General features: G+C 45.8%; 1 protein-coding gene across 2 annotated transcripts in view; it reads left to right on the top strand.

The window, feature by feature from the left end:
* The window catches only part of LIN52 (lin-52 DREAM MuvB core complex component), a 92029-nt gene extending 84378 nt beyond the window's left edge, over positions 1-7651 (top strand). The window contains exon 6 of one of the 2 annotated variants that reach the window (XM_019733682.2): positions 5625-7651. In XM_019733682.2, coding sequence (XP_019589241.1) covers positions 5625-5680 — 56 coding nt within the window. In that variant the 3' untranslated portion in view covers positions 5681-7651. The remainder of the gene's footprint in view (positions 1-5624) is intronic. The other variant, XM_074327228.1, reaches the window with a different exon arrangement.
* Positions 7652-23519: the final 15868 nt, after the last annotated feature.

Below are 23519 nucleotides of genomic sequence, written 5' to 3'. Positions count from 1 at the left end.
TTGAGTGACATCAAATGGATATGGGACGGGAAAAAAATGGTTTTGTGAAAGTACCCAAATCTCCATTACCAGCTCTTACCTTTCTTATTCCAGTAAGTTATTTTACCTTCATTGTTTAACAAAAGCCACAAAAATTCCTTTCATACCTTGTTCAACTGGAGAATTTTCAATGTTTTTCATTTATCATTGCGAAAGCAAGGACAATTTTATAACTTTGTTGTACATAGCTGTTAGAGCAATATTAGAGCAATATGTCTTTGGGTGGAGATAAATTACTGTAAAAGAAATGAATCCTAGATAATTTTCCCATCAGGTGTCTCGTTGCTTAAATAAACTTCTTGTTTGAATGAAGAAAGTGGTTGTACAGTAGCCAGCATTGGCTGCATGCCCCCGGACCTTCGTATTCATACCCCGCGTGAGCGGAGGAGGAAACGGAAGCCTGGGAAGATGGCGTGGGTGACTTGCCTTCAGAGGCAGTTAGGTGTGAGCCGTTAAGAGGAGGGTCAGTAGAGGGGCTGCGGTTCAAATCCAAACGTGTCTCATGCTCAAAGCCCGGCCCTTTTCACAGTTACGCTGTCTCCTTTGTCTCCTGGCCACACTCGTATCAGTCTCCTACAGGCAGCCTGTTGCTCTTTGGGATGTGAGAGACCCAATGGGAAGTAACTCTTCTCTACCTCACTGATGTTTTTAATTACATTGAGGCACAGAAATATTTAAAGTAGTTTGCATTGGGATTGAAAACCAAACATGAGCTGCTTCCATTTCATTAAAAGTTACTTCATCTTTACATTGTTCCCTACATTAAAGCCAAGCAGAATTTTATCAGGCCATTCCCTCAAAGTTATAATCTGGAAAATCTTGCTGTAATGAAGCCCATATGTCATGGGTGAAAGGTGCAAAGCCCTGGAGGAGAGGGCTGGTCTCGTGGGAGATTCTGCACCCAATCTCGTTAACCAGGGTGCCTCTGGTAATCCCTCATCCCCTCACCGGTGAGAAATCAATCTGTACCACTGAATCTTTTCCAACCAGCCAGCAGAAAATTTACTGCAGAGGAGGCAGTTTGGGGACAGTCATTGTGGAGAGGGAGCCAGAGGCAAGGCTAAATGTAGTATGGAGGGATTGGAGAGTCTAAAGAAGAGATGCTATTAAACCACACACCAGCTTCACAGCAAGCAGGGTGGAGTCCTCCCTTCGGCCCTGACCTCGAAGTATTCCCAGGTATTTACGGCTGCCACAAACCTGACAGCCCTAGGGCACCTACGAAGGGGGTAAGAGAAACAGCATAAACCTGGAAGCTGGTTGTCATTTAGCCATTTGCTGTCTTTAAATGTGTACAGGTGGCCCCCTCTCCCACGTTCTCTGCAGCAATTCACATGTTCACCCTATGGGGACAGTCTCTGTTGCATCTTGCTCAGTTTGTGGTCTTGCTCTGCGTAAGAGAGTCTATACCTCATGACCACATGGAGGTCATGCTTCTCGCCTGCCCAGCGTACACTGGTGGCTGACCAGTGGATCCCTCCTGGCATAGTTACTAGGATGTGGTAGCAGTGTTTCCTTCCTGTCGAACCTGTAACCTTAGAGAATTAATCCAGAATTAGGAAATAGTTAAGAAATTGTATTGACTCTAGATACAACTCTCTAGCAATCTTGTCTCTAGGATTGTCTTCCAGCACATTGTGGGGGAAAAAGAACCAGGAGAGAAGGGAAGAACGGGAAGTGCCAAACTGAGGCACGTGTAACCTTACCCTAGCCGTTAATTCAAGAATTATACCAAGCTGTAACTGTTGGGAAGAAGAAGGGATGGAACTGGGCAGGGGGAAATAGAAATACCTTCCTCTCCTCTGTAATCAAGCCACAGGCATCTCTGAAGGTTCCCCCCCCCCCCCCCACATTTGAAATCCTTTGTGGGAGTTTTTTAGGAAAATGCATTTACATATAAAACCCTCCTGAAAGGGGTGTGTGTGTGTGTGTGTGTGTGTGTGTGTGTGTGTGTAAGAGGAATACAGAGTGGTAGCAGAAGGCAGTCTCCCTACTCCTAATGGGATTTTGTAGCAGCATGTGCGAGTTTGTTTCAGAAGTCAAAAATGAACAGATGTTGGTATAAATTACCTCTGTGTCTGATGTCTTGCAAATTAAAAGCGCGGTTGGCATCACTAAACAATTTCACTAGGTTTAGGGGGGTGTGGTTAGCAGGCGGTGATTACTGTAGCAGGTCGGTAAGAGTCTTCACACTGCAGCAGAGCAGGAGAGCAAGGATAAAGAAATGAGGAATAAAATAAGGGGTATGTGAATTAATCAGAGATGTTAACATCTCTGATGACAAGTGAACAGGAGGGCACGTGTTCTGGAACAGCCCCTGACCCACAGCAATTTCTCTGTGCACAGAAAGGGGTTGGTGCTTAGGATATGATTTATAGGGCACGGCCTTCTTTTAGGGGCTGCTGTGTCACAAATTCGTATATCTCCTATATAGGACTGGCGAGTAGGAAAACTTTCTCCCCTCCCATGTGGAAGATGATGTCTTTTGAATTACTTCTACTTTTACGGTGGTTTCCTGCAGCTCTGTGTACCTAGATTAGGTTGAAGGGGGAGGAATGATTGAGTGGGAAAAGGGTGGTTAAAAAGGATTGGTTAAATTCAAGGAGAGCTTGCCACTGAGAGACTTTGGAATATCCATTTATTTTTCCTTTTAAATCCTCTTGATCCCTTGAATAGATTGGTTTGTTTCATGTTTTTATTTTTATTTTTTTAATTTTAAGTCTTAAAATGTTGGTAATTCTCCCATTTGGGGAAAAAACAATAAGAAATTGGTGAATCTGGAGAGCAGAAGGCAGAAATAATTAGTAAGATTGGTATCCTGGCCCTGAAGTTTTGGAACAAGGCTCTGCGCTGTCCAGCGGAGTTTTGTGTTACCCACGTCTGGCTTCCAGCATCTGCGTCTAGTCATGTTGCAGGACCATTGAATGCTGTGCTTAAGGTCCTTACTAAGCGCTGGAGAGGAGGCAGAAAACCCATCCAGTAGAAATAAGTGAGGAGACGCACGCTGGCCAAAAGGATAAGTCAGTATCTAGAGGATCAGGCTGAGGGAAGCGAGTCCAAGGAAGGGGATTTTTGAGATTGGCCTCTCATTTATTCACTCAGGAAGGAGGTGCTGAGCAGCAGGCTGCTTACCCGCCTTTGAAAGGTGTTGTATTAATCATACCACTATACCAAGCGTGTGCATTGCTGAATATCCAAATGCTCCTCATTTTACAGATGAAGAAACTGAGGCTCAGAGATCTTACCCAGCTCACCATGTCACCCAGCTGATACATTGGGTAGAATTTAAATTGAGTTCAAATCCTGTGTTCTCTGAAAGAAGTCACGCTGCCTGTCCTGGGCAAGAAAACTCTTGTTTGGACTTGCTCTGGGGTAGTTAGTCCTTGCCCCCGCCCCAATCTCTCCATTAATCTGGCATTGTTTCCATCAAGGGAAATGATTTTTCTTGCTAAATAAGCAAGGTAAATTTGAAAAGAGCCCCATAATACAAAGAATAGAGCACCAAGGGCCACTAACGGGCCTCTCACTATTTGTCTGTGGAAGGGAAGAAACTATCTTGGTTGTGATCCTCCTTGGCTCTCGTTCTTTGGTACATTATCGTCCTCAGAACCCACGTGTCCTCAGCATTCTGCTGGTGCTGGTGGTACAGGTGATAATAAAACAGCCCCTGCTCTCTGTTCTTACACTTCAGCGGGGGAAGATAAGGATCTAAACAAGGAATTACGAGTCTTATAGGAAGTTTGTATGTATAGGGTTCAGTATAAACCCACCAAGAAATGAACAGTCAGTTTGATTCGGGCCGGGGTGGGGCTGTGGGCACCAGAGACAAGACAAGCCCCAAGGCTTCCGTTCTGAGTTCAGGGGCTTTCCTTTCCCTTTGTTGGAGCTCAGAACTTGTGGAAGATGAGGAATGTATATAAACTACAGTTACCAGAAGAAGCCTTCCTGTGGTTACAAAGTTTATGTTGTTTCATTTCTTCATTGTACAAACAAACCAGGGACTGTTACTTAGGGGGTGGGGGCGTAGGGAGTGGGAGCCCTTAATCTAGTACCGTTTGCTCCAGACTTGGGCAAGGTAGCAAGGAGGCGCGGGCGAAGGTCCTTTTATCCCTGCAGGAGCCTCCCTAACCACCTTACTTCTTTGGCCAAGATGGAGATGTGTTCTTGGGAGGCCACGGGGTGCAGCCTGCTGTGTGTCCACTGCTTGTTCCAGAAGACTTCCGGCCTCCAGAGCAAGCCATCGGAAACTTTCAGCACAGTTAAATCCACTTAAGAGATCTGAAAAGATGATTTTGTGGGGATGAGGATGAAGGGGATGTGAGGCTACATACGATTTTTGAGGATTTGCTTGACAGAGCTAAAACGGGGCTTCTGGAGTGGCCCTTGTAATTGAGAAATGTTTTACTTTCATCTTGGAGCCTCATATGTAGGAAAGTAGCTGTATAAACCCTCTCGTAACTACAGCATTCAAAGATTGATGGTGCTGAAAGTCAGAGAAAGACACATAAACCTTGCCTGGCTGTATTAAATATCTAAGGACTGACAATGCCAAGAGAGAGAAGACCAAAGCTCTATAAACCCTACTTTATTACTCCATCCACAGATGAACTGCACTGAGGGAATATAAACCCTGTTATATTACAGTATCCAGGGACAACCACTGCTGAGGGATGGGGTAAACGATCTCTAATTTTGATTTGAGATTATAAATGTCCAGAGACCAACAACCCAGAGGGGACTGTCATCTTGGTTGGTTTTTAGCCTCCAAGAGCAAACCTCTTGAGAGAGTGAACATGAGTATTAGGTTACGTTCATGAGAGAGAGAGAGGTTTGGAGGGAATTCCCTGGTGATTTTTTTAAGGTTGGATGACAAAGTCTTCCCTAGTTGGCTTGCGCCTTATAGCAATTACCAACTTCAGAACAGTTTTGTACAGTTTTAGTTGTCAGAGGTGGTTTGTTTTTCCCCCTCTTTGGAGTTTTGTAGTAATTGAATCTGTTGTGGCCACAACTCTGTATACAGTTTCATTAATCTGCTTTTTTTTTTAAGATTTTATTGGGGAAGGAGAACAGGACTTTATTGGGGAACAGTGTTTACTTCCAGGACTTTTTTTTTCCAAGTCAAGTTGTTGTCCTTTCAATTTTAGTTCAGCTTCAAGTTGTTGTCCTTTCAGTCTTAGTTGTGGAGGGCGCAGCTCAGCTCCAGGTCCAGTTGCTGTTGCTAGTTGCAGGGGGCACAGCCCACCATCCCTTGCGGGAGTCGAACTGGCAACCTTGTGGTTGAAAGGATGTGCTCCAACCAACTGAGCCATCCGGGAGCTCAGCGGCAGCTCAGCTCAAGGTGCCGTGTTCAATCTTAGTTGCAGGGGGCAGAGCCCACCATCCCTTGCGGGACTTGAGGAGTTAACCTTGTGGTTGAGAGCCCACTGGCCCATGTGGGAATCAAACCGGCAGCCTTCGGAGTTATGAGCACGGAGCTCTAACCGCCTGAGCCACTGGGCCTGCCCTAATCTGCATTTTTTAATTAAATCTTCCTGTGATCGCTTTGTCAGGTCTTCATTGATCTTTCATTTGCTTTTTGATTCCAGCCAGAGAGATGACACGGGGGAAATTTCTCAACATTCTAGAGAAGCCCAAGAAGTAGCAGCAGCTTGTGGACAGGATGGGCTGGGAGCTGGAACCATGTTCTTCTCCCAGTGCAGCTCTGATGACGTGGACCTCACTGCGCCCCAGCGAGAGGCTGGAGGGCACACCTCCAAGACTGACCCTCTCCCCTGCACCTGGCACTCTGCGCCTCTGAGGACATTCAGTAGCAGGAAAAGAATCTCTTCCACCCAAGGATCGGTGCAGTTACTCAGTCAGCTTCCAGACTTTGTCTCCTGCCTCGATGTTGGTAACACCTGAGGGCATATCGTTCTTAAAAGTCAAAGTCCTGCTTTCTCGTTTCCGGAAGTGATTCAGGATCTTACAGTTGATTTGATTCAGTGATGGCAAAGTTTGTTGTGACGTTGATTGGATGGGTTGAGTTGCACTTGATCTCTTAGGAAGTACTGATGATGCAAGGAGCCCAGAGACCAATTAGATTCTGGACCAGACCATGCAGCTTGACCTGTGAACTCTCCAGTGTATACTAGGTTCCAAGAATCCCCAGCTGGAGAAACCAGAATCTTCCAGAAGTGTATACCTGCTTTTAAAATTCTACACCTCTCATGATGTCCCATATCCCAATGCCTTCCACTCCCCACCTCCCAGCCCCCACCATCCGTTCTGACTCCAGGGAAGGGGATTCCTGCCCCGGATGCTCTTGGATTAGCTTGTATAGTGAAAGGCCCATGCAAGGTTGCATTGGCTTCTAGACCTCAAGATCGATTTAAAGGTAACAGAAAGGACTTTTGAGTTCTAGTTAATCTGTTACAGATTCAAGAGGGAAAGTTAGTATGGCCTGAAAGATAGGAAAAGAGAATTGATTTAAAAACTAGAAACTTCGATTGAGCTTAAAGGAATGTGCTGAGGAAGAGTGACAATGATTTGCCCCCCTTGTCCTTTCTTACAGCACATGTCAGATATTTCACCCACATGACAGAAACACACAGATGAAAGAAGAAGAATTTCCTGAATTAAATATAACTCTTATGAGCTCTTTAACAATTATCTGTCCCTGTGTTGAAACCTGAAAATCTAGCCTGTGGGTAGTATTGATTACATGTGTTCTCCATATTTAGTCATATAAGCTAGCCCCCAGCCTCTATTGTTCTGAAGAGTACATGGGTTTTTCAAAATTTTATGAAAAGAACCTCCATATGGCAGTAGTCTGATGGTGTTTGGACAAAAGGAAAGTTGTGGTCAGGTTTTTGGTCCTGAGTGTCTGTGCATGGTCCAGCCCTATTCAATTTAATAACTCGTCCATTTTCTGACAGTATGCCTTGTTTCCCATGCTAGAATTAATGTTGGAGTTTTCTCTCATTTGTGCCATTTGATCCTCCATAGAATTTTACTTCCTGACAAGAGGGGAAAAAATTGAACACAAGATTCAAAGGATGAGTATGAGAAGGAAAACATTCTGCATGGATGCTATATAGGAGGTTAGGCTTTGATTTTAAGGTTAAGCTTATTATTGACATTCCTTTATCTTAACACGTTGCATACGGATCATGAGAATCTTCACGAGGGATTTAAACCCAGCCGTACACAACGTGTTAAATGTGGTTGAAGAGTGTGTGCACAAAAAATAGTGCGATAATATCAAATTCTTCCTCTGTCCTGTTTTTGAGAGTTGATGACGTCAGAAGGGGAAATTGAGAAATATGTGGAGAATATTGGGATACCACCCCAAAACCAACTCAAGCCTGTAACCTGAAGCTACATAGTTGGTTTTGGTGTGCTTTGGCCTCTTTCTTTTACTGTCATCTTATTCACCAGCACTTAATGTAAGTAGATGTTTTAGAATTGAGATATTTATTGGTTTTATATTTGTCGTCAGAAGTGTTAATGATGTGTTTTATATTGATAATATAAATTTATGTGCAGTGTGTGCATGTATGTATTTCAGGGTGTTAGAAGATTGCACTTTGTATATGATGGTTTCTGTGTCGTCATAATAAATATGTCCCTTTTATAGGAGAGTGAGTTTTTCCTCAAAGCGCCAAGTTGCCTGTTTAAAGCATAGACCTCAACAGAAAGTGCAACTATGATGACAAATAATCCACTATCTTCCCCTTCATCGCACAGTGGGTGGGGTGGGGCTTTATGGGGCACCTACTACTTGGTCTCCCAGCTTCCAGTCTGTCCTACCTGCCACCCAGCTCATTCATTACCACTCAACTCTCTAACGTAGTATTAAAAACCTTTAATACCTCCCCATGTCTGCTAATAAAATCTGGATCTCTCACCTGGCATCTGAAACTCTCGGCACGTGATTCTACTCAGCCGTCCAGCTTGGTTTCCTTCCTCTCCAATATACGAAGTCTCTGTCCCAGTGAATCGGAACAATTCCCAGTTCCTCCCTTGAATGTCTTTGCTCCTACCACTGAGTCCCTAGGAAGTCTCACTTCCCTTCTGCACATATCAAGCTTACCCTTCCTATGAACCCCTGGTAACCTAGCTGGAAATAACCCTGCCCCCTGCATTGCTACAGCCTTAGGTTCACCCCCCTTATGACTCTTACCACACTCTGCCTTATATTGCAGTGATCCAAGTCCCTGTCCTGTTGCCCTATCGCATTATAAGCTCCCCGAGGCTATGGCTGTCTCCCTCTCATCTAGTTCTTCTTCAGTGTCTTCTTTGACTTGGGGATTCAGAACCTATCTATTTGCAGACTTCCAGTTAAATATGATGGATTGAAAACAAATATTGCTCTGCCACCTACTAAAACCCTTAGTGTAAGTTCCTTTTCAACTCTGTTCAAGAACTAAAGAAGAGGAAGTATCAATCGGTACTACTGTCACCCAATGATAAAACTGCCAATGCCCTTTTATAGAAAACATTCCATTTTAAGGACAGCAAATTGCTACGCGTCACTGGCTCATCCCTGATTTCCAAGAAAACATCTGGGTGGACGATAGGTTTCTGTGATCTAGAAAAGCATGGCTGGCTGGCTGGCTGACTAAAAAGGGACAGTGTGTTATTCTGTTCCAAATCTTTAGAGTTTGTTTTTCCAATAAATAATTATTTATTATTTGCCCACAGGTTTGTTTTCCCTTTCCCTTTGCCATTCTTAATACCATCCATGTAACATATCTGTTGGCTGTGAGCAGCACTGTTCTGACAAACAGCATTGGTGCCTGGAAACACATTTTTAAATTCTTACTCAAATCTTTTCTCACCAGCAGTTTCATTGCTTCTTGCTCACTTAAGTCTCTCAGTTTTAGGCCTCTGCTAATTCGCTTGGCTTTCCTTCCATTGTTTGAGCACTAAAAGTTCACAGGATATTAATTGCATTGATATCACAATGCCATCATTAATTTTTCTTTACCTTCTTATACCCTCTTATAGTTTTTAAATGGACACTAGCTAACTGCTCTTTGTTTTTGGTTCTCTAGCTGCAGCTTATTGTAGTCCTTCTGTCTTCTAGGCAGTGAAAATGAAGCTGGTAAAAGTCATTCCATTGCCCTTATGGCTTCCAAAGGGTGTTTGGGCTTCCACAGGAGCCTTGTAATAAAGCCAAGATTGTTTCTATTGGAATGCTCTGGTCCCTTCTGTTTAGGAATTAGGATTAAGGCATCACAGGAAGGTAAACAGGCAGAGCAGGAAGGGAAGACATGGGCAGGCCGAGGTGGGTCATCCCAGGGGGCCTATAACATGGCTTCTTACCAGCTCTCAACTTACGCACAAACTCCATCTCCAAGCATTTGGTTGTGTTCTCCAGTTTCTGTTTTCTTAATCTGAGAGGTGCTAGACTACCTGACCCCTGCATGGGCTTCATTTCACCAGATGGCTTTGCAACGCCCAACCCCCAAGAGTGGACAAACAGTGGTCTCTCCAAGTTTCTCAGTTCTGACTGGCCCATAAGTGACTTTTCCTGTCTATTTAGGCTTTGGAGCGCTTTCGGCATGTGTGCCTGACTGTGCCTAAAGAGGCCACTGGCCTTCCCACCCTTTGCCAACACTTTTTCTTGATGAGCAGGGGTGGTTGGGGGCTTTAGGTGGCACCAGGTGCAACCGTGAGGCTCCTGCCTGGCGCAAGTGCTGGCAGGGCCTGTTAATTAGCACACGAACACCCCAGCGCTCTGTTAGCCAGGCCAGGCGTTCAGAGCCTTGCCCTCCTATCGGCCCTTCGTCCTAATGAGATTGGGAAGAAGGGCCCTCACAAAACACTGCCTCAGAATAATATTCCGCTTTGTCCCCACCAGTAACCCGGGCTGACAGGATCACCCTGTCCATTTCTCTTCTAATTAGCACAATTCCAGCATGGCCGGAGCCAGCAAATGGAGAAAAGCGATCAAAAGCGATCGGACAACCGTACGGAATCACAAACACAAAGAAGGCCATTCCCTGTAATGAGGTAAGACAATTCCACAGTCTCTTCTCGGCTGGAGTTTGCTGCTAAGACTCTTGCTTGTTTGGATCCCAGTAACACAAGTTACATGTCTCCCTGGGACACTAATAAGCCCCAAATTGTCTTCCGCTTCACACAACCCTAACCAGAGGGACAGATTGAGGGGTGAGGGAGACACAGCGAGGGGACAGGGTCTCTAAAAAGCAGCTGTGGCAGTGTTTCCCCAACTCTAAGCAGGACACTGAGGCTGTGGGCAGAGAGGAAAGAGGCAGTTGGCTCGAGGGAGCTGTGCTGGGCTCAGCGTGGTCCTGTCACCTGAGCGGGTCCTGACCCTTAGGGAAGCCCGCTCTCTGCTATTTTCCTCACCCTGTTCATTCCCCACCTTCTGCCTATCATCCCCTTTTGGTCTCCTCCTCCCTCCTCCCACCTGTGCACAATGGTGGCATCACGGGCAGCTGTAACTGGCACCATCCTGTAACTACATCAAAGCCCTATGCAGTTGTGATCTCAAGGATGCCACACACATGAATTCTACTCGCAGAGACCTCATGACCTGCAAGGAGCCCTCACTTCCAGCACCAGCACCTCTATGGCTCTGCCCTGCCCCGGCCCCTGCCTGCTATCCCAGTTCTCTCTCCTGGTAGAGCTATTTTTTAGAACAGAAAAATGGCCCATCGGCTGCCAGGGCAAGAAGCCACAACTGGCCACACTCCATGTGACTCAGAGGTTGGCCATTAATAAACAGAAAGAGCTCCCCAGGGTTGCAGCCCATTACGGGGATTACTGGGGGTGATACAACCATGAACTTGGTCATAGCCAGGCATAAAGGAATGCAGGAGAGCGTGGCAGTTGGAGTCTCAATTAGACTCGAGCTCTGAGCTGAGTGGGAGTCACATGTTTTCTTCTTTATCATGTCCTCTCTGTTTTGATCTACACTTCTGAAAGTCACCTCCAATACCAGAAAACACTCAATTACCTAGAATCCAAGAAGCCAGAAAACTGAAGTCATCAGAGTTGCTTTGTTGTTTTTCCATCTTCCTGAAATGTATCTGAGACACGGAGAGAGTCATAAGATTTGACTTTTCGGATACATCTTGGGAGATGTCAAAGAATTGATCCAAATTTGTTCAGCCTCCTACAGTTTCTTTGGTCATAAGCAAAACTTAGAACAGTACCTGTCACGTAATAGATCCTTAATAAGAATTTGTTGAAAGAATGAACTATCCCACGATCCTCAGGCTTCACAACTGTTACTAGTCTGATATAGGAAGAGCTTGGATTTTGAGAGAAAGGCAGGGATAGGCTCATGCAAGTCACTTCTCTCTGAGCCTCAGTGTCCTCGGGACCTTTTCCAATTTGAAGAGGCAGCCTGGCATCGTGGATGAGGGCATAGACCCTGGTGTCAGGCTGCCTGGATCCAAATCCTGTTTCTGCCATTTACTGGCTATGTGACTTTGGGTAAGTTGCTTACCTCTCTGTGCCTTAATTTACCCATCTGTGGAGTGGGTCCAATAATAGCACCTAACTCCTAGGGTAGTTGTGGAGATTAAATTAGTACTTGCAAGTGTTTAGAACAGTACATGGCATATCTTACCCACTATGTATCTCCTTGATGGATAGATCTTTAAAATTGGATTCAATGTAGTATTTAATTTTTTATTATACTCACGTGTTAAAAATTGGTCATCCTTACAGGGAGTATATGATAACTTTTGGTTACTGTGACTAGTCAGTTAAGTAGACCTGACGTTTTCCCAAACACCTCTCCTGCCCCCGTTCTTCCAGCCTCTGAGGCAGTCATTGCCAGCATGGACGCTCAGCCAATCCCACTGTCGATGGCACTGGAGACCATTTGTTGCTAATAAGCAAGGGAGGGAAAAGTATTCTTTGTGACAAAGGCAGGTTTCCGAGCTGACAGTGAGCTTGGCAGAAGGCTCACATCATTGTGCTTCACTAGCCTTGCTAGTCCTAGTAGAGTATCCACGCCATTCCAGTCACTGCCCAGGAATGCTCTTCCCTGCCTTGCTCTGTCCTTCCCCCCTTCTCCCAAATGCTGTCCAGGACTGAGCAGGGTCCACCCAGGCCTGGGCGCCCCCAGCAGCCTCCTCTTAGCTTTTCCAGCTCTGGGAGCCCATGGAGTGCAGCCTGGCCTCACGCTGCAGCCCAAAGCCTCAGGGTCAGGCAGGGTTGAAGGTCACATCCCAGGGCCCCCAAATGCAGTGAAGCCCCAGGAGCCTGCGGCTCCACACAAAGGGGCAGCTGAGAAGAGTCAAGTTGGAAAAGTCAGTGACTTGAAGCTGAATGGAAGTGAGAGGCGCTGGCTGCGGCTGCGGCTGCTGGCAAAGCCTGGCGCAGGGCCACAAGCAAAGGACGCACAGGGGTCAGAACTAGAAATGTGTCAGGAATGGGTGGCTCATGGCAAAACAAGCTCCTGAGGATTCCTCCTTGGCCTCCTGCTGCCCTCCAGCAGCTCTGCTGCTGCTGCTTCCACCTTCTTACTGCTGACCCTCATCCCTTGCTTCCCTCACAGCCCCGCTTACCCAAAACCAACTGGCCCAGAGATTCTTCAAACATGTAACTATTGTGTCCATTATGGTCCGTTCACACAGTGAAGCACTCTGCAGCCACTTAGTATGTTTGCATACTTTAGGTTATGACGTCATGGAAGAAATGGTTTGTCATAAGGATAAGCGAAAATAGTGAGATATAAAATTTAAATGTGGAGTGATCTCCAATGTGTGGGAGAAAGAAATTGGAAGGAAATAGACCAAGGTGGTAACAGTGCTTGCTGTCTGGTTGGGGGATTATGGGTAATTTTTGTTTTCCTCTACATTTTCCAAACTCTGCAGAAGCATGTATTGCTTTTATAGTATAGGGAGAAAAAAGCCTCTGAAGCTTGGTGTATACAGGGTATACAGGTATACAGGGCTTAAAATGCCCTGCGTGTCAGCCCAACCTAGTAATATGCACGTATGCACGCGTGCACACACACACACAGTGTTAATTGATGACATTTGTTTATTGTAATGAAATTTGCTCTTGTGTATGAAAATGTCTATCTATATCTCTGAGTATTTACTGAGTAACTACTAAGTGTCTAGCCCTGCCCTAGACTCCATCACATGTAATATGCGTGAAATAACTTATTCCCAAACCACACCTAGTCCCACAGCCTACCCCTCCTCACACTCTGAAAAGCATCTGCCCAGTAGGTGTGTACTCAGTGTCGTAAAAGAGCTCTTTTTCCGCAGTCCATCCCTACATTGAGAAAAATAATCTCACCTAATTTTGCTGTAGACTCTTAAAGCTGAATTTCCCCAGCCCTGGGACATGCCAAACATTACTTTCGACGTGTGTGTAAGAGTCTCATTCACAGCTTTCTTCCTGCTCCCCTTCCCCTTCCCAGTTGTAGAGAAGGAAGGAAAGGTGAGTTAGGGGTCGGGCATAGGCACCAGTCAGGGCAGCGTCTGGAATGACACTCACTGTCACCACAGACAGCCAGACAGAGGCGCTGCACCATCGGGAAAAGGAGTGAGGTGCCTACCGTGCAGGTTGGGATCTGAGGGACGTAGGAGGTGGTTCTCACCTTTATTGAAGACAAGTGTGTATATAAAGTCAGCTTCCCGAAGAGATGAGAAGAAGAGATCAGAGCCAGATGACACAGGAAAATCGTGGAGAAGGGACTTTGTCCCCAAGAAATGATTCACCCCCCCAGTCCCCAGCACCTGGACTATACAAGCTCAGGCATCTGACTAGGCCTTAGAGGGGCCTAAGGAGTCTTGCTCCTCATTTTCCTTCAGCAGAAATAACTGTCATGAGGAGTAAGAAAAATTCTGTGCCTGCCACATCCTGCCTGCCCCTCCCCTTCACCAGTATGTGCACTCGTCCATCCTGTTTCCCAGAGGCACTACTTTCTGCCCAGCTCAGGATAGCAAAACAAAGGGAAAATGTCAGCCACGTGCAGCCCTGAATCCTGCCTGACCATTACGTTAGCTGTGGGGCTTTCAGCCCGACGAGCTGGGGCGGCCAGATCTGATCAGCCCCCCGAATGAGAGAGGAGCACTCCAGAACCGACAGCTGAAGCCGTTGTTACAACATGAGGATTGCAGGGCAGGTGACACTTCACAACATCACCAAAGATTGATGCAAATTGGTTTGGTTCTGACCCTGTCACACCAGGAAGGATAATGATTCCAGCAGCAGCGCCGGGCATGGGAGGGGGCACGTGGTGGGGGGTGGGCGGTGTGGGGACTGGTGTCTCACTTCGCATCTTCATTAATGATCTGAAAGACAGGGGTAAACAGCATGCTAATGAAACCTGCAGATGATTGGTGTTACAAACCCCAGGGAGGACAGAGAAAGCACAGCGAGACCCAGATCGCTTAGAAATATGGGCAGGAGATTGTCAAATGAGATTCGTCCTAGGAAAATGAAAGTCGACGTGTCAGGGAAGAATGATGAAGGTGTCTCTGGGTGGGGGCTTGCAAACCTGGAAAGCAGAGATGGGTGTCAGGGTCAGGAGGTCGAGTGAGGGGATAAAGTTTGGGTTGTGTTGCAGGAGACAGGAACTGGCCTTGAGGACCCAGGGGACAAATGCCCAGTGCATTTCTGGAGGTACTGACTGCCACCAGAAGACTGGAGCTGAACTGTGGGACCAACGGTGTGTGCAGCGTGGGGGCCAAGAGAGTTGCACTGGCCTATTGGTGTGTGGCAGCTCCTGGAGCCTCCTGCAAGGCTGGTCTCTACCCTCATAGCCATAGGCTGTTTGTAGGCACTACTGGCACTCATCATTGAGGTGAAAGTGCCATTTTGACCTGAATTACTGAAATGGAACAAGCCAAAGCACATTTTTTAAACTTTGCCCAAAATTATTGGAGATAGGATATTCAAGAGCAGGGGGGGAAAAATTTCCCCTATCTCCGTTGGTTTCCCACTCAATACACATTGCTTGGAAATATAACTCATTTACATTAAGTGCGCAAATCTTAAGTGTACTCGTACATACATCTCAGTGACTTTTTTAATGATTTTTTTCCTTGACAAATCACTTCACCTCACTAAGCCTTGGTTTCCTTGTCCAAAACGGGCATAAAAGCATTACCTATCTCATAGCTGGATTCTGTGAATTAAATGAGATAGAATATGTAAGGCTCCCAGGACATAATTAGCACACAGATATGGGTGACTATTATTATGATTTGTTACCCTCTAATTTTATTCCCTAAACTCTACTCTTAACTCCCCAAGTAAATTATAAACTTCTTGAAGTCAAGAACTGTCTTAAACTTCTTTTTCAGTGCACAATGCTGAAAAAAATCCTTGTTTGATGGATTGATATGCCTGAATTCCCTTTTAACATAAATAACTTTGTTCTTACGCAACTCAGATCCACTTTTAATGAAATCTCTTTCTTCAGCATGAAACAAAACCCAACAAACAAATAGAACCAGATAAAATCTTGATATCACAGTTTTTTTGAGACAGAACATTCCCCACAAGATTGTGCTAACAAGATATACACTGTTTCATGAAATTTTAAGCCATAGGAAGGGAATCCAGCCTGACGATTTAGGAGCCCATCTTTTCAGTCTGTTGCGTTTGAAGTAGGGTGACGAGCCATCCATTTTCCTCAAGACTCAGTGGTTTCCCAGGACAAAGGACAGTCCTGCTAAGGGGACAGTTGGTCACTCTCCTTAGAATCCAAGCTCTGCTACTTACTAGCTTTGTGGCCTCGGGTAGGATTCTTAGCCTTGAACTTGGGTTTCTCTTCAGGACACTGGGAAAATACCAATCAAGTGAGGTATCATTTGATTGTATTTTGCAATGTGTTTGGCACATTATGTCAATAAATGTTGACATAAACTGTCAGAATCCATGTAAGTCAAGTTCAAAAACAGGCACAAACTAGTTTATGGTGATAGAAGTCAAAACAGTGGTTACCCTTGTTGCGGGACTGACAGGGAAGCAACTGGAGGGAGCCTTCTGCAGAACTGGGAATGTTCTAGTGGGCAGATGTGAGCTCTCTAATTTAAAGCACATATGACATTTGGGTTACTGAAAGCATTTTTTTAACCCTGGTGGTCATGTAAATAAAGGCAAAAGGAGAAAGGAGAAATTTTTTTAAATGTATTTTCCATGAGGTAAAATAAACAAAAATCTACTGAGAACTTTAGTTCTTGCTTCTTCCTTATACATACTCCACCCTACAAAACCTGCAGTCACCTGTCCTCCCAGCCTCCATTCATGTAGACACGCTTGACATCATTGTCACCAGGGCCTTGATTTGAGAACCGTGTTGTGTTTCTTCACTTGGCTCTCTCCCTGCCCCTTTCTTTTCTTATATGAGCTACTCTCCCTTCCACAGCCACTGGGGGCACATAGTTCCCCAAGGGGACTTGCATAGCGCACTTGCCTCCCCTACCTCAAAGCTTTACTCTTGGGAAGGTGGAGTCGCCACGTCTTCGTGACCGTCAGGAATACACATTCTTTGTTAATTCCTCTTCTAAGTACACACCCAACAGAAATGAGTGCTGACATCCACCAAAGACACATGCAAGTATGTTGATAGTAACTTTATTCGTGCAAGTCAAAAATTGGCAAAATCCCAAATGTCCATCAATAGCAGAATGGACACATCAGTCATCATATATTCATTCAGTGGAATGCCAGTCCGTTATAAAGAAGAACCTACTGTACTACTTCACATAATAATATGGATGAATCTCACAAACAAGAATGAGGAGAGAGGTAAAGCCGGCCCAGAAATGCCTACTATATGATTGCATGTGTATGGCATTCCAGAACAGGTGAAACTAATCTACAGTGATAGAGGTCAGAATAGTGGTTATCTTGGGTTGTTCACTGGGAAGCGGCACAAGGAGCCTTCTGGGGTGCAGAAAATATTCTCTCTTGGGGTTACACAGGAGTGGGGGTGTGTGAGTACATGTGTAAACGTCCATCAAGCTGTGCAGTAACAAATAGTTGTGCGCTTTACTGTGTGTAAACCATACCTCAATTAGAATAAAAGAACTTAGTTTCCTCTGAGGCTCTGAAGGGAAACTGATGAAAGCTACCACAGCCCGATGGAGACAATCTGGAGCAATAACACAGGAGCATGAGAGGATCTCAGACTCATCCTGGCTTTTAGCTACGGAGTCAGAAGGAAGGACAGAGGATGTTCAGAAGGGTCCTTGGGCAGCTGCCGTCCATGCTCCACCAGCAACTGAGCAAAGGGCAGGGGGGCCCTGTTCTGTGCCCTCACTGTGTGACCCTATGGGGGAGGGCTCTCAGCCAAACCCCAAGGGTCCCAGACCGTGCTTGGGCTCTCTTGTGAGGGAGCGTCATTCTCTGTCCACCCCTCTCCGGGAGTTCAGCCCCGAGACCGTGGGCCACTCCAGGGCCACAATTTGGCCTGTGCTTCCCTGTTTCTCCAGAGCCACACACCCACCTTAGCACTCAGTGCACAGCTGCCAAGTGGTGGCCTGGACCCATGGTATCCGGTCACCTGTGGCATTAAGTTCTTCCTGGCTGGGGGGCCCTTTGACCATTGATCTCAAAGTCAAAGATATGCTGTTGGATGTGCTCATGGGCCATTCATTCAGGTGCTGCTTCCTAAAAGAACTGGCATTGCAGACGAGCTACTGGCATCTCTCACATGCTGCCGTCCCTACCCATAGTTCACCCAGAGCCACTCAGCCTGTGAACTCAGATTTCAGGTTACATTTCATTAAAAAAAAAAAAGGGTTTGATTGCTTTTTAATTTTACAATACTTTTGAAAAGGTAATTAATACAAACCATATTTAAAGTGAGTGGATTGTGAAAAATACGTCTCCTTCCTATCTGCTGACCTTCAGACATCTACGTACCAGCTTGTGGGAGCTATACGCTGTCCTACATCTTGCTTTTGTTTTTTCACTTAATTTATCTTGGATCTTGTTCACGCTGGTGTATATATAGACTTAACAGCTACATACTCTCCCAGTGCATGGGGTACCATAATTCATGTAGACAATCCCTCTATGGACAGTTAGGTTGGTTCTAGTCCTTTGCTGCCACAAACCATGTTCTGATACTTGTATTTAAGGCTTTGCATGTGTGTAGAATAGATTACTAGTGAAGGAACTGTTGGGTCAAAGGCCATGGCATTTTTTATTTTAATGTATAATATTTAATATACAATTTAATACATTGCTGCATTGCCCCCCTAAAGCGGTTGTAATAATGAGGTTTTTCCCTACACACTCAGCAATGGTGTTAACAGGCTGCAGGTTTCCTGCAGAGGAACAGTGGCTCCTCTGGGGAAGGGGCTTCCATTACCTCCCCACAACTCCTCCCACCCACTTACCTTCTCTTCTTCTCACTCCTTCCTGCTGCCAAAAATGGTTTACATTTACTCAAGCATTCACCAGGCCCCCAAGTAGTAATCTAGATCCTTTCCGTCAATGTCTCATGGACTCTTCACAACAATCTCGAGTGCCATTCATTCCTGCTCACTTCCTCCTTCCTCAGGTCAGGGCACACACTTCCATCCCTGACCTTCCTCCTTCACTGCCTTGGTTTCCCCTATTCATGGTCCTAGCACTGCCCCACCTGCACTGCTGCCCAGGTGATCACCTCAGCCTACGGAACTGGGGAGGGAGAAGCAACGGCTTCCATCACCTGACCCAACTCAGCCAATTCACGAAGACAAGATGTCAAGTTAATGAGCCTCTGGGCCTCTAATTAGCTGTCAATTACCTCAAATTAATCAACTCCTCGCCTAATTAAGCATTATCAGCAGGTGGGCACAAAGCAGACCATTGTGTGGGAGCCATGAGAAAAGCCGGGCTGGCAAACTTGGTTAGGATCAGCTGGTGCACCTCTTCCGCCTCCCCACCGGGCTCAGCTTCCAGCCTGGCTGAGGGGCACTGAGGTCCTCTGCCCACCACTGTCCCCAGACACGGGACCCAGTGGACCTCCTGGGCAGCTGGGTGGACTTCATCTGTTTGGAGGCCAGCTCCGGGCCGACTGTGGGGAAGTGGGCAGTGGGGACCCTGTGGCCAGGCAGGGGAAGACCATGGTGAAGGGGGGTTTTCGAGTGGGAGACACTAGCTCCCGGCACTTGTTGGAGGCGGGTGGGAGGCCCCGTCGCCTGGGAAGTCACGCCTGTGACCAGCAGAGCCGACTTCCAATCCTGGCCCTGCCGTGTGTGAGTTCTGAGACCCCAGGAAGTGGCCGCACTTCTTTGAGCCACAGTTTCCATCTCTGAAAAAATGAGAATAATTTTTTAAGAGAACTTATTGGGACTTTGTGAGGATTAAATGACATTATGCGTGTGAAGCCCCTGCCACATGGTAAGTGTTCAGTGGATTTACTAGTATTGAAAGTGGAGCGGGCTGGGTGCCCAGGGGTGCTGCACCTAAGAACCACTCAAACTATGTAATGTATCCCCAAATTCGGAGCCCCTAGGCAGCCTCCAGGCTGCAGTGCACCCCTGGAAAATGAGTGGCTGTCTAGGACATGACAGGTGCTAGAGGCTGGAGTGTCCTGGCTACAACCTCTTCTCCACACTTCCCGTTTCTAACAACTTTGAGGGCGCAAGCCTTGGGTGTCCCTCTCCACTCATCCAAAGGTCCTGGGTGCCATAGGGAGGTGCCTGATGAGGTAACCACGTGTCTCTAGCCACCAGGAAGAAGAGGACAAATGAGGGCCCCTCGCCCTTGGGGTGCAGATTCTAAATAAGAGGGCGTCTCCAGGCAGCCTATGGGCACTGAGTTTATGCCCCCAACCATGATCCTGGAGGCTGAACTTGGTGTCCACTTTCTTGGCACAAGGCAGGGTGAGGCTGGGGGCCAGCTAGGTAGATCTGCGCCCCCACTAAGGGTCAAATGCCACTACACCCATGCCAGTTTGTGCCTTCTCCCCACCCCAACCACCCCTTGTAATCAGCCAGCCACATTTCTCTACTGTACCCCTCTACTTTGACGCTGGCACAGGATACCCTCTCCTTGCCCCCTGGGGCAACAAAGGTCTTCAGCCTCACCTCTGAAAGCTTGGAAACATATTCTGCCTCCCTGGTGAAACCCCTCAGTCAGTTAGCAAACGCATGTTGTGCCTACTAGTTAAAGCTCACAGTGTAAAGGGGAGATGCCTGGGTAAACACGACTAACCATTAATGCAGGCTCTGGAGACGCAAGGAACAGAATGGAGCTAGGATTTGTTAAGTACCTACTGTAAGCTGTAGGAGTGGCAAAGCTGGGTGTGGATGCCCGTCCTTTTGACTCCTGTCCACCATGAGAGATCAAGTCTTTGCCTGGGGTTGGGAAGGTGGGGATGGGGGCAGGGTGCAGGTGGGTGCTGCCTCCACTTGGGCTTGGGCAGGTGAGGCCTCTCAGAGGAAAGGAAGCTTTCCTTGAAAGAGGCAATGCATTTCAGGCAGAGGGAATTGCACAGGTGAAGGTTCAGAGCCATGCAGAGGACATGAAAAGTTCAAGAAATATAGAATATTTCCTGCGTACAGTATCAGAACCACAGGGTAAGGTGAGGCTCACTGCACAGTGAATGGGGGGGATCTCAGAGAGCCTTCAACATCATGCCAAGAAGCAGACTTTTCCAGTAGGAATTTGGGGAGCCTTTGGAAGACTTGCCTAAGCCCTGACCACTCCTAGGTGAGTTCCACAAGGATGGAATCCACAATTTCACCAAATGAAACTGCTTGGGTGGATCTCCACATGGAGGTATCTGGGGGAGTGGGGCCTTCCCAAAACCTGTGCAATCACACCATTCTGTGGTCTGTCTCTCAGGAGACAGGCCTGTTTCTTTCTCTTATACTCCAAACCACTTAGACTGGTGCCGTGTGCATAGCAAAGCTTGTGAAACACCTGCAGAAGGTAGTTTCTCCCTAGTACGTGCTGACATGTACAAGGACACAGGAACTTATTTTAAGCCCAGACATGTTTATCCCTCTGGAATTGAAAGAGTTCCATCTGGACTTGAATGGAAGAGACATTAGTTTGGGAGCTGAGGGGCAGCCTTGGGATGGAGCTGCTTAGACAGCCAGGCTGCAGGGAGGAGAAGGAAGCAGCACTGGAAAGAAGCTTCACTTTCTCTCTTTCTGTGGCTCCTCCTGTCAGGTCCCACCAGGCCCCCACATCCTGTGGACCTGCATTCCTTCTTTAAGCAAGTCCAGGTATCTGTACCTGCCTCCTGCCTGTAACAGCTGGACCAACCCCCAGGGCGGAAAGGCATCTTACAGACCAGTGGTTCCCACAGAAGCACGGGAACACCCAGCTCCAAGGACACCCTCAGACTTGGGGCTGGTGGATGATTTTATTACACAAACAGAGCAGGGGCCCAGGAAGTGAGAGAGTCAGTGAATATATTACACCTGTGTGTATTGCTATGTCAAATGAATCACTTATCAAGATAGATAATGCCTACATACAGCTTTTAGAATTAAACTAACAACACGAAAGGGTATAGAATAAAATGTAGGCTTCTCTCACACCCCCATTCTCCAGCATTCTCGTTTCCTTTCCCACAATCAACCAGTAACCAGGTTTTTCAGATGCCCTTCCAGAGATTAAAAAAATGGTTTATATACATATGTTTATTTTTCACAAGTGAAAGTAAAATATACTATCCTGCAATCTTCCTTTTCATAAATACTGTCCTGGAGATTGTTCCAGGTCAGAACGTGTGATAACGAAGGCACAACGTTCCACTGCATGAATATGTACTTTTAAAAATTATATAAAATTGTCACAGGCAAAGGGGAGCCTAAGGAGACATGGCGACTAAATGTCACGTGGGATCCTGGGTGGGATCCTGGAACAGAAAATAGGACATTGAGTAAAAACTAAGAAAATCTGAACAAAGCACAGACTTTTTTTTTTATTTTTATTTTTTTAATTAAATTTATTGGGGTGACAATTGTTAGTAAAATTACATAGATTTCAGGTGTACAATTCTGTATTACATCATCTATAAATCCCATTGTGTGTTCACCACCCAGAGTCAGTTCTCCTTCCATCACCATATATTTGGTCCCCCTTACCTTCATCTCCCACCCCCCACCCCCCTTACCCTCTGGCAACCACTAAACTATTGTCTATGTCTATGAGTTTCTGTTTCTCATTTGTTTGTCTTGTTCTTTTGTTGTTTTTGGTTTATATACCACATATCAGTGAAATCACATGGTTCTCTGCTTTTTCTGCCTTACTTGTTTCGCTCAGCATTACTCTCTCAATATCCATCCATGTTGTCACAAATGTTCCTCTATCATCTTTTCTTACTGCCGAATAGTATTCCATTGTGTATATATACCACAACTTCTTTATCCATTCATCTATCGAAGGACATTTTGGTTGTTTCCATGTCTTGGCCACCGTAAACAAAGCTGCAATGAACATTGGAGCACACGTGTCTTTATCTCTAAATGTTTTCAGATTTTTTGGGTAGATACCCAGGAGAGGAATTGCTGGGTCATATGGCAATTCTATTCGTGATTCTTTGAGGAACGTCCACACTGCCTTCCATAACGGCTGCACCAGTCTGCATTCCCACCAACAGTGTATGAGGGTTCCTTTTTCTCCACAGCCTCTCCAACATTTGTTATTATTTGTCTTGTTGATGATAGCCATTCTGACTGGGGTGAGGTGATATCTCATTGTGGTTTTGATTTGCATTTCTCTGATGATTAGTGATGTTGAGCATTTTTTCATATGTCTATTTGCCATTTGTATGTCCTCTTTGGAGAAATGTCTCTTCAAGTCCTCTGCCCATTTTTCAATTGGGTTGTTTGTTTTTGTTTTTTTTGTTGAGTTGCATGAGTTCCTTGTATATTCTGGATACTAGCCCCTTATCGGAGGCACTGTTTGCAAAAATCTTCTCCCATTCAGTTGGTGGCCTCTTTATTTTGTCAATGGTTTCTTTTGCTGTGCAGAAGCTTTTAAGTTTCATATAGTCCCATTCGTTTATTTTAGCTTTTACTTCCATTGCCTTTGGAGTCAAGTTCATAAAATGCTCTTTGAACCCAAGGTCCATAAGTTTAGTACCTATGTTTTCTTCTATGCAGTTTATTGTGTCAGGTCTTATGCTTAAGTCTTTGATCCATTTTGAATTAACTTTGGTACATGGTGACAAATAGCAGTCCAGTTTCATTCTTTTGCACAAAGCACAGACTTTTTAGTTAGTAATAATGTATCAATCTTGGTTTATTAATTGTAACAAATGTACCATATTAATATCAGACGTTGATAATTGGGATATTTGGGGCTAGGGTATATGAGAAATATTCACAATTTTTCTGTACATTTAAAACTTGTAAAATAATGTTTACTTTTAAATAATTGAAAAGCATAAATGTTGAGATTAATAAAGTATCATTTCATGTAAAAGCATTGCTGAGTGCCTAATAGTTTAGGGTTATTATGTAGGTTCCTCAGTCCAATGGGGGAAGTAAAAGTACTACCTTGGGGGACTCTGTACATTGTTTTACATGCACAGGGTT

Source organism: Rhinolophus sinicus, linkage group LG03 (assembly GCF_036562045.2).
Source record: "Rhinolophus sinicus isolate RSC01 linkage group LG03, ASM3656204v1, whole genome shotgun sequence".
Lineage (NCBI taxonomy): Eukaryota > Metazoa > Chordata > Mammalia > Chiroptera > Rhinolophidae > Rhinolophus > Rhinolophus sinicus.
This window is presented reverse-complemented; position numbering and strand designations above follow the sequence as displayed.